At 35.4% G+C, this 12660-nt stretch overlaps 1 protein-coding gene across 1 annotated transcript in view; it reads right to left on the bottom strand.

Annotated features, from left to right (window-relative positions):
• The window catches only part of LOC306865524 (ephrin type-A receptor 5-like), an 83367-nt gene that overhangs the window by 33387 nt on the left and 37320 nt on the right, over positions 1-12660 (bottom strand). Inside the window, exons 4-5 of the mRNA XM_079410185.1 lie at positions 11723-11878; positions 10314-10649 (exon numbers count right to left, since the gene is read on the bottom strand). Coding sequence (XP_079266311.1) covers positions 10314-10649; positions 11723-11878 — 492 coding nt within the window. The remainder of the gene's footprint in view (positions 1-10313; positions 10650-11722; positions 11879-12660) is intronic.

Here is a 12660-nt window from a genome sequence, read left to right as displayed (position 1 = left end):
CGACAGCGAAAACCTCCTCTGTGTGAAATTTCACAGTCCTATTTTTAGCTCAGTGAGAAATTTCATCTACTGTAGCATGCTTTGCGGAATACATTGTGGACCGTCTAATAACTGTAATAAAACCAGATACTGTTTATTTTATAGCTTGAACTGGATCTTTCCCATTTCCAAAAGACCACAGTCAGTAAATTAAAACACTGTGAGTTGCGAAACAAAATACAGTCAGCTATGAAATGCAAAGGTAATAAAGTCCTCGACAGTCTCATCACCAGTGACAGCTCACAGTGCAAAGGTCCCGCCAAAGTGCCACCTCTCAGTTCATTAACAGATGGAACGCCAGCCTTCTCTGGAAAGCGTGTCAGAGGAAGTGTGATGATCACACTCTGATTAATGCCTCCAAATGGGAAGTGTTGCATTCATCTAGTGTGAGAATCTTCTAACTCACAAAGGCTTGATTCAGTATCTGCGCCAGCCAAAGAAACAGCATGAAATGTCACTACTTCCACACCGAACTCATGTAGCAAAGTATTTTTGTCTTCTTTTTTTTTTTTTTTCACACAACCCGAGCTGCTTTAGCTTAGTTAATTGCAGCTGTCAACAAGAATCCAGCTTAGCGTGAGCAGCATCAAATACCCACATCACTTCCTGGTTGTACAACACTGACTGCAGGCAGTATTGGGTTTTGTGTAGGCGGAATCTTCCAAGCAAATATTTGCATGTGATTTAATTGAAGTTAGCATGCCGGGCCGTGGTTTTCATCTGGGTAAGAAAGGTCATCTCCTCCGTTCCGGCCCCGAATGACTGCCAGCACCAGGATCTCGACAGGCCGTGTGTTTGTAAACAAGTGTTGTTTGGGGAGCCCTGCCGAGAAGCAAGATGAAAAACCTCTGGCAGAGCCGAGCGGCCCATCGGCCAAATCTAGGCCTGAGATATGACTCCTGCCAACAGATGCCTGTGCCAGCCAGAGGCCTGGCCTGAGAACTATGAACTACCAAACACAATCTTAACTGTTTGCCAGACGTATCTGCCCTGATGCATAACATCTGGCTAGACAGATTCTAAGACAATGCCAACATATTTTCTTAACCAGTACTATCATAGTCTATTCAAAAGTGTGGGTTTTTGAAATATTCTTCAACAAGGCCGCATTTATTTGATCAAAATTACAGTAAAATGGTAATATCGTGAACTAGTATTGTGATTTAAAATATAATTTTTCTATTTTAATATATTTTAAAATGTTTTTATTTCTGTTCTTTTTCAGCATCACTACTCCAGTCTTCAGTGTCACATGATCCTTCAGAAATCATTCTAATATGCTGATTTGCTGCTACCTACATTTCTGTGAAACTTAAACAAATGTATTTATACATACGAATCGCTGCCGTTTCAAGTTCAAATGAACACTAGAGGCAGTAAAACTCACACGACTTTTATTCCTTTTCACACAAAGTATGATTTGCAGGTCCACAGTTTCGATTAATAAAGCCTAATTTTCACACAGTTACTTGAGGAATATTACGTTATGAATTCTAAACAATTTTAACATACTGCACGATTTGAAAACTGATACTTTTGAGTATTTCATCACATATACAGCTTTATATGCATGAGTTTTCGAATTCAGTAGGTTTGCTCAGTAGCTTACGCGATACGGTGTTGCACTTGAGCGATGAAGAGCTCTGGTACAAAATTTATTGTATTAGAAAAGTATTCATTTCTTACTTTTAAACTTTCAAATTTAACCCTCTGGGGCCCGCCGTATCGCCGGCGATACGAACTCGGTTTTTTTACGATAAGTGCAAAAGACATTAAAAGTACTCTGTTGATTTTGGTCACACAAATAAGTGTTATACATCAATTGAAACTGTTAAGTGTCTACTTTTTTTTGAGTACACTCACGATTACAACAAAACTTTGTGGTTTTGGAAAAAAAAAGAAAACCAACAGGATGCGCTCTCTGTCTTCTCCGTCTCCGCGATATGTTTATAGTAACGCGTCACTAAAATGAAGTGTAACTCAGCGAATACTCAACACAGAAACATGAGAGTTATATCTATAGAAAGCCTAAAGTGTCTGCTTTCAAACAAAGTAAGTGTTATCGAAAACAAATGTTCTGTGATAAAGTAATCAGTATGAAACCGACACGATGTTCAGTCTGTCCAGTCTAACTCATTATTTCTAATGTGATCCCGCCCCCTCGTGTTCACATGTAAATAACCACGTGACGCGCGCGCTTGGAGACGCCCAACAACAAACAATCACGAGACTCTGTTGCTGCTCGTTTCTGGAAGGAGACGCGCTGAGTAAAGGCTGGATTCACCTCAGAATAAGTGCAAGAGTTCATACAGAAGATCGATCTGAGTAAGTAATGCTTTTTTGCATTAGTTAGCGTGTTATTGTGACAAACTTGAACGCGTTTAGTTGGGGTTTTCCCAACCGACAACATGATGAATGCTACGCATCTAAGAATGTTTAGAAGAATATTTAATGTTCACAAATAGATTTAATAGCGTGCTAAACAATAACAATTAGTTTCTCAGATATAAAATATCCTTTTTTATGGTACAAAGTACATCCTTTTGTGGTTCACAGCATACATGAGTCTATGGCTGCAGAATCATAACAGCTTCTATAAAACCATACATACTAGGCTGTATGACTACAAAATCATAGTTGTTTTGTCCCAAACTGTAATTCCAGACTACAGTGTTTGAATATGATGGGCACTTCATTGTATTTAAATTTCTTATGGCACGATGATGTAAAACAATAAAAGTAATATGAGAGTACATTGTAACATGATGAATGCTACGAGTCTAAGTATGTTTACAACATGTTTATTATTAATAGTCTTCTCTGTTCAAAAATATATTATAATAGCGTGCTAAACAATAATAAATAGTTTCTCAGATATAAAATATAATTTTTTATAGTACAAAGTACATCCTTTTGTAGTCCACAGCATACTTGAGTCTAGTGCTGCAGAATCATAACAGCTTCTATAAAATCATGCATACTAGGCTATATGACTACACAATCATAGTTGTTTTTTTCCCCAAACTGTTGTTTTCATGCTCTGTATAAAACAATACAAGTAATATGAGAGTACATTGTAACATGATGAATACTACGAGTCTGTTTAGAACATGTTTATTATTAATAGCCTACTCTGTTCAAAAATAGATTTTAATAACGTACTAAACAATAATAATTAGTTTCTCAGATATAAAATGATTTTTTTTGTGTATGATAGTACAAAGCATGCATGAGTCTATGCTCACAAATGTTTTTTTTTTTTGGTTGTTTGTATTTTTTTGGATCAGGTACCTGAACCACAGATGAATCCTGATGACTTTCTTCAAGATGTTTTCCTCTGAGAGCGCTGTACCAACATCAGATGGTCAACTACACTGATATTCTATGGTAAAACAAGATCCTTGGCTACTGATTGTGTTTTTTTCTTCTTGAATCCATGGAAATAAGTAAATATCAGGTATTTGTTTCACTTGTTGAACAGAATCTGTTGCTGGAATAACTCAAAGTCTGTTCACATCTCTGTGGTTAGATCAGTGTGCACAATAATGTGTCTTTGACTTTCATTATGTATGTTTTGATTATACTGTGTTGTAAATAAAATACAAATCATTTAAAAAACCCAATTTTTTCAGTCTCCTCACACTCTCTTACCTGCCTCAGTCACAGTCACACTGATGGGCCATTAGCAGCTTTAGGGGAGGGCCCTTTGTCTCTCAGGTGAAAATCACTTACTATTCAAGGCTATTACCACTCCCTCGCATATACGCTTTAGATCACAAAACATGTCTTTAAAAATTTAAATCAATATATTGTTTTCTGTGAATGAGTAAGCTGAATGATTTTCACATAATTGTGAAGTAAATATTCTATCTTAGAAGACTGATTACTCAAAAGTCTTATTCAGGATGATTTAGTGTGGCTTTTATGGCCTTATTTCAGCTACATTATTTTCCCCAAAACTTACTAACCACGCATAATATTTTTTTTCTAAGAAATGCAGACATGTACATCCATCTTGGTCACATATTATTGTAGCACAGTTTGTGCTGAATACAAAAAAAATTACATGTTGGTCAATAGTATGATTTAAGAAGCTGAAATAAGCACAAATATCAGGGCATGTCAACACATCTCAAGGGCCCCAAAATGACCTCAGACCCCAGAGGGTTAAAACAAAAAAATTCTGAAAATTCGATAGAAATTGCTAGTAAATCAATTACAGTTAAGGCAAGAAACACAACAAATTAAACATGACATTTCAATGTAGCAAAACTGAAATTGTATTTTCTTGAAAAACATACTTTAATAATCTTTATTTTTTATTTTATTTTAACTTTAAAAATATTACATTGTACTTTGAAACTGTAGTTTGTAGTTACAAGTTACTCATCATTGAAAGTAGTCAAACTAAAGTCCAGATATTCTTTTAAAAAGCATAATTAGACATGTAGCTACAGCCTACGAACAGAACATAGCTAACAACACTCAAGAACTGAATTGATTTTTGCATTGATTCCGTTGCATGATCTGGACAAATAAATCCCTTTATTGGCATGAACAGGAATTTGTAACGGTATGTTTATACAACAACAATGTAAAAGCAGAAAAAAGTTTTTCCTTTACATTTTTGAAAAGTTTGTGTATAGATGACAACATTGCCAAAACACTCTACGGAAATTACAAAAAAATGCTGTTCTATTCATGCCAGTGCACATTCGCATTCTTCTACAAAGCTAAAGAGTGGTAAATACACATAATTTGATTACACATTTCTGTAGTTTACACATTGACAATAACTGTCATTTTCAAAAAATTTGCACTTTTAGGCCCCCAAATCACTGTTGTAAAAAAATGGTACTGTGAAAAAAAACGATGTTGTGATGTTAGCAAGCATATTTTGATATTAGCTCGCTTAGCTGTAAAGCTGTATGTGTAAAAAAAAAAAAAAAAAAAGTGACAACTGATTGGTCTCATGGCATAAACGTACCTGTGTGCACTTTTTAGCGAGACCTTTTTCGTACCTTACTGCACGTTTTGCCTGAGTTTCAAAGATAAATCTCCACTGAGTGGCGCTAAACCATGGGTTCAAGACGTAAACCCTGGCACGTTTTTATTACGTTGATATAGGTACGTATTGCAATGTTTTTAATTACGTTGCTTCGGGTACATATTGTGGCGTTTCAGAATTCAAATATCTGGGGACCGTCGCTAAAAATGAATGCTCTATCGTGTTAGAAATATGCCCTACACCAAACCCAACCCTAAACCTACCCGATAGTGTTGACAAATGCAAAACTGATATAAAAACGCATTTGTTGATGCAACCGTGCTATTTGAACTTCCTTATCTGCAGATTTTAACTGTTTTGTCAAACCGTAGTTACTCCGGTAGAACACCTCTCAAGGACGCCTCCGTACCCCGTGAGCAACCGAACAAACCTACCGTCTATGAAAGCCCATAGATATGAAGCTGGATATTTGTGATGCTAATGTTAAAAATAATCAGTTTTCAAAATTGTTTTGAAGTCATAACATGATATTCTTCAAGTTATTGTGTGAAAATTACGCTTTATTAATCAAAACTAAATTTGTGTGAAAAGAAATAAAAGGCGTCGGAGTTTTACTGCCTCTAGTGTTCATTTCTTTTGGAAACTGCAGTGACATGTACTTATTGGTACGTATTTCGCATCTCGCTAAAAAGTGTGCCCAGGTACGTTTATGCCATAGGACCAGGTAGCATAAACGTCATTGAAAAACTACAGTTTTAAAAATGACTGTCACACAATTGAAAGTTAGCTGCGTCGGTACTTTTAGTTAGTTACTCTCTAAATTCGATCAGGTCACCATCTGCAGATACTCAAATAATCCAGTGCCGGAAGTGCTGAGTTTAGTAAAGCACAAGTGCTCACAGCCGCGTACCAGAAGAGCTTTGCTGAGAGGCTTTGAGAATACTTAGTGTCACAACTCTTTTCAGACCGACACGTCATGCACTCAGCTGTCAATGAGAAAATAGTCAAAGCTCACAAAATAATTCAGCAAAACGAGCCCCACAAATTCCTCCACTCATGCGTCTGCCGACATTTAGGAAAAGCACTTGAGAGGCACGCCAATGCTACGTGCTAATCACTCGCACCTGCAAACTATTCAGTTTGTTTTGAAATCCCGCTCGAAAATGCTAGAAATTAGCGCGCATTTGATCAACCTGTACAATCTGCTCCCGGTTCTAAAAATCCCAGCACTTGTGAAGTAAAAACAGAATTTATGTCATCGACGTCTTTGTAAAGATGTGCATTAGCGAGCTAGCGTTCCGCACACAAGCTTTGTTGACTATGCGTGGTGACTCGCCTTGTGCTGCAAAAATTATAATTTTGCTTGTCATAATTAATAGTGTTTTAAAGAGCATAATTCCTCTGTTGATTTGAGAGTAACTTAATGAGCTGAGCAGATGTTGAAGTCGTCTCTTCAGGGGGAAAATACTGTAGCCTCACAGGCCCAGTGAAATAAATTAGCACCCTAAGACTGTTTCTGTACGCCTCGTAACCGCATCTGCTGCGCTTTTGTGACAGAGATGCATCGGCACGGAAATAGGCACAAATATTATGTTAAATATTTCTCCCTAAATTAGAATGCAGCGGCCGTGTGTAAAGGTTGCAAAAAAAAAAGGCCTGAGAGTTTAGGATAATGGATTACGCAAAGTGAAAATAAATGTTCTTTGCCTGACGGCACCTGCGCCTCTTATTGCGTTGCAGCGCTGTGGGTCTGTAAGCTGGAGCGACTCTGCCTTATTCCAATATTGATTTATTGGTCACTAACGGGTTGAAGATGTCATGGTGTTTAGCATTGCTTTGATTGTCACAACCTTCAATAATGATTGATCAGTGCTACACAGCCAGTGGCATTTCATTTGATAGATAGATCATTTCTGTTATCCAGAACTTAAAAAAAGAATACAATGTATGTTTGTGTTGCAATTTAAGAAGGTATTTATGTTAAAAGGGTAAATATGACACATTATAACTTGATTATTAAACACATTGGCCCAAAAAAAAAGAAACAGGATCGTAACAATATTATTACAATGTTATTACTATGCTATTATCATACTAATCTTTGGTATGCAATTATATCAAACATTAAATGAAATATTATTATAGAGATACAAATCAACTAATAGCATGAATCTCAGAATCCATCAAATGCACTTCTAATGCTTAGTGATGTTTGTTTCCCCTCAAAAATGATGCACACATCTAAATCAAGTAAAAACTGTTTTACCAGAAACAATTGATTACAAACATTTAGAGTAAAACAAACAAATATATAAACAAATAAGTAAATAAATAAATAGAATGATACTTAATAAACTACCAGTTTTTGAATCAACCCATTGATGTTTAATTCAGTGATATGTTAGTATGATTTATATACTACTACAGTATTTATTAATATTTGAAATAAGATTTTATTGTTATATTTTTAATCTTAATCTTAGTTTAAGTTTTAGTCATTTTATGTGTTCTTATCTTCATATAAGGAGCCTTCATCTAAAATAAAGTAAAAAGAAGTATATTTATTCATCTAAAATGATTTATATAAACATGGGTTATAATTTACTTGAAGGTGTCCTTGTTACAGTGAATTATACATTTAAGTACTGAGTAATATTAATTGACTACATGTACTTACTGTATGTGACCCTGGACCACAAAACCAGTCTTAAGTCACACGGGTATATTTGAAGCAATAGCAAAAAATACATTGTATGGGTCAAAATGATTGATTTTTCTTTCATGCCAAAAATCATTAGGATATTAAGTAAAGATCATGTTCCATGAAGATATTTTGTAAATTTGCTACTGTAAATATATCAAAACTTAATTTTTGATTAGTAATATGCATTGCTAAGAACTTCATTTGAACAACTTTAAAGGAGATTTTCTCAATATTTAGATTTTTTTGCACTCTCAGATTCCAGATTTTTAAATATTTGTATCTCTGCCAAATATTGTCCTGTCCTAAAGACCCTTATGACTGGTTTTGTGGTCCAGGGTCACATATGGTTAGGGTTAGGATTAGGGTTACTTGCATGTATGCATAAATTATTGTTATTATAATAGTAAGTACATGTAACGTGTAACAAGGGCACCTTAAAATAAAGTGTTCCCAAAAATGATTTTGGTATTTGAAATAAAGCTGAAATAAAATGAAATTTCAGCTTCATTTCAGTTACCAAAAGCATTTTTAATAATTTGAGTTTTAACAACACAACATTAATTATGATACTGTTATAAAAAAATCTAATATGATTTCCATCTTCCATAAAAGTTGTCAGTGTAATATTTTAACCGATACTTTATATTAAGCCATGAACATAATGTACTGCATTGTAGGGATGTCCCAGAATGTGATTGCTTTGAATGTGGGCCTACAAAAGATCCTCAAACAGAGTTGTGCTTCAAACGAGGGAAGACAAAAGCAAGATAATGGAAAAGTGATTTTCAGTCAGTCTACACAGCGGAAGCCTGTATTCTCCCTCAATATTTCAATAGCCCATCACCTTCAGACAGTCAAGCACCTTTGTGAGCACGTCTGGTCTCAGAACTCCAGCCAAACCTCTCGCTTAGCCTCCAGCCATCCAGTTCACATAAAACATGACCGCTACTCGACACATCAACCAAACGGATTATCCTGACCACGCCGGCAGAGCGCTAAGCATTCACTGCAACCTGTGCTCGCCTCACGCAAAACCCTTCATTTCAAAGACGCCTTATCAACACCAACACTGCCACGATCCACATAACACTCTCTCTCTCTCTCTCTCTCTCTCTCACACACACACACACACACACACACACACAGATGAGTCCCTACCCCAATCCCCAGCAATTACAGACCCTCTCTCAGATAAAGCCGATTACGCTTCAGAGTCCATTAGGGTCATCATCATCTTAATGAAAAGTCAATAGCAGTCAGAAAAAGGTGCCACTGTATTGAAAAGTGTTTAGGGCCAGTTCACACCCTCTTATTTATGTGACAAAGACGTCAAATGTCGACCACAAAATTAGTTGTATGAATTGACTAGTGAGTTTTTTTGTTTGTTATTTTTAACTGTTGTTTTATAGCCAAGATGTAATACAATTTTACTTTATTCGAATTTTCCCTATTATTATGCACATTATTCTAAATTAAAATCTAATTACTTCCACTATCTCTGAAATGATTTTCCTTTTCTTATAATATGAACAAGGCCATGTGAGCGGGGATAAATGACATTAACCAATATTATCATGCTGTAGAAAAGATAAATCACTTTTAATATTGTTTAATATCTCAACTATTTCTGCAAAAATAATGGCTCTTTATCGGCATCCAAATAACTTTTTCCATTCCACAAAAATATGGTTAGCGTGTACTGTTAAATATACGGACAGGCATTTATGATAAACTACCATATACTTATATAAGAATAAAATATAATTATATAACATTGTTTATATTTAAACTTGCATGTCTTTATTTAAATAGATTTGTAATTACACATTTAATATGATGAAGCTGCACCTTCGTCCAATCAAAATGGATTATTTATATATTATACTGTACATGTGCTATAGTATATTAGTCAACATATCAAAATAAGTATACTATAAAATAAGCATCAAATGATTATTAAAACATAAGGATTAAAAATGAAAAAAAAAAAAAATTATTTAACATTATTACCAAATGCACTTTTTGAGTGTGCTAAGTGTTAATCTTTAAGTATGCTTTAAGTATGCTATTATTATTATTATTATTATTATTTTATTAACATTATATTATCTGCAAATCCAGTTTATTATTATACTTTAAAGATTTGAGGAACATTAATGTACATCCAATACAATTAAATGCACTTCCTTTTCACAGGGGCCAACAAATGATCATTTGAGCTCCATACTTATATTTGTTCTAAGGCATTTGAAATATTAAACAAAACATAACTAGAACTGCATTAAGCCTCATTATGGACTACAAAAGACTACGTCTGCAAATATAGTTTATGTTTAAAATAGACACTTGTCCTGATCCAGTCAAATCCAATGCAAAGATCAAATGACGCCCCATCCTACATTATTTCCAGCCAAATATTACAGTTTCACTCTTAAATGTGTCGCATTACATAAATTAAATGATTTGCAAATGCCATTTTAAGCTCTTGTGGACAGCATGAACTTTGTCATGTTAAGATTTAGCATGTAATAGGAACAATTCCAGAGGGACAAATCTACTCACCGGCCTGGTTGGTGGTGACATTGAGCGAGACGTACTGCCTCAAAGGGACAGTTAGCTCCGACACCCCGTTCATAGCCTCCACCTCAAAGGTGTAGTTGGTGTGAGCCAGGAGATCCATGACCATGACGGAGGTGTTCTTCAGACCAGTCCGCTGGGGCAGATATCGCACATGACTTCCACACGGCTCGTACTGGCCCGAGTCTGTGCTGATCTTACTGCACACAATGTTGTATCGAACATCCTTCCGACCGCCCGTCTCTTCTGGAGCGCTCCACTCCAAGAAGACACTGGTCTCGTTCACGTTGGAAATAGCGTTACGTGGGGCCGAAGGTGGCTCTGCAGGATAATAAAGAATCATAACCAAATTATAAATATTATACCAAAACATATGGCATATCAGTACACTTAAAGGGATAGTTCAGCCAAAAAATGAAAATTTGCTGTTCATTTTCTCATCCCCTTGGATCTCATCCAAGATGTTTTTTTTGTTTGTTTGTTTTTTAAATAGAGCAAAGATGATTTTTTGTTGAAACCATGGTCTTTGGTGGTTCATAAAATGCAAGTTAATGGCTACCAGCATTTCTAAAAAAACTCATCAAGTAACAAAATTAAGGCTCCTGACTATATATTGAGGTCTTATGAAGCGAAACAGTCAGTCTGTGCAAGAAACTGAACATTATTTACAACATCAGGCAATGGCGAAATCCAATTCTTTTTCCACAAACTGGTTCTTTCGGACAGTTTGTTTCAATTACTGGTTCAAATAACCGATTCACCCGTTCGTTTACATAATCATGCAATGACATAACATATACACAATTATTTTAAAGTACCCAATAATGATATGAAACATGGACATAGCTCATCAGTTTAACTGTTTCCTCAGTTCAGTGACTGTTGGAGCAACTGGAGCACTGAATTGATTCATTCATCATAGTATCATATACACTGGTATTTTGGCTCATTTCGAGTTGGGGTAACTGTCAGGCGTCCGAAAGTGAGTTTTGATTCAGTAACTTGTAGATCTATGCTGTTCGAACTGTTTTAGATGGTTCAGTCCGATTTGGTGAACTGGTTCAACTAGTTTAATAATGGTCAACTAGGTAATAATGTTGTAAATAATGTTCAGTTTCTTGCACAGACCGATTGTTTCGCTTCATAAGATCTCAATATATCCTCAGGAGCCACAGGTATTCATTTTGTGTTTTTGACTCTCAAAGTGCTGGTTGCCTTGCATTTTATGAATTACCAAGGACCACAGATTTAGCTAAAAATTGCTCTGCTTAAAAAAACTAAACAAAAAAAAAACAACGACAACAACAATCATCTTGGATGGCCTGAAAGTGAGAAAAATAACAGCACATTTTAATTTCTGGGTGAACTATCCCTTTAATGGAAGCAGCTCTTACTTGTGCAGGCCATGTTGGTGGGGTCCGTTTCGGTCCGGTAGTATCCCTGCTCACACTGACAGGAGGTGGAGGACTCCACTTTGGTGAAACTTCTGGGAGGACATTTACTGCAGCTTTTGGTCTGAAGAGCTGATCGGTAAAAGCCTGGCTTGCACACTGCAGAGATATCAAGCACAACAGGGAGGTGATTACATTACTAATGCCATCGATCAGTGCCTTTGTACTGCTTCTTCAGACCTGATGAGAAAATTTAGTCATTAAACTCAAACATGCAACAACTTCATTAAAAAGAGCAGGTGCTTATTTCAATAGAGAGCTGATGCTTTGAACACACAGGGTTTAATGAATAGCCTACTTTTTGGTCTTGGCTATCAGCCCAAAATTTGTATTTTACTGGATTTATAAATGATGGGAAACATTTCCTTTGCATAATGTTACTGAATTATAAATAATTAGCATCTGTTTATTTTAAATGTTAATTGTATTGATGTGCAAGGCAAACGGGTAGAAAATAAATACTGTAGTTTTTTTTAGGGTTGGTTCGATTTTTTTATTTTATTTTATATTTATGTGATGTAAAACTGAATTTTCAGCTTCATTACTTCAGTCTCAGTGTCACATGAGAGTAGTATTTGTAACATTATGAATGTCTTTACTGGAACTTTTGATCAATTTAATCCATCTTTCCTGAATAGAGTATTAATTTAATTAAAACTGACACAAACTTTTAAATTGTAGTTAATATTAATGATGGTTAGCAGAATGATCTGCTCTTTTCCATGCAATGAAAGTGCACTGGGACTAGGGCTATCAAGCTAATAAATCAATTAAATAAATAAACAAATAAATAAAATAAAATTTAATCCAATATGTTGAAAGTCTTGCTCAATGAGATTCATCTGTGAAATATCTTTTGCATATGGCACATAAACATATAT

The sequence above is a fragment of the Barbus barbus genome (assembly GCF_936440315.1).
Source record: "Barbus barbus genome assembly, chromosome: 47".
NCBI classification, from domain to species: domain Eukaryota; kingdom Metazoa; phylum Chordata; class Actinopteri; order Cypriniformes; family Cyprinidae; genus Barbus; species Barbus barbus.
The sequence above is the reverse complement of the archived record's forward strand: the minus strand, read 5'-3'. Positions and strand labels throughout refer to the sequence as shown.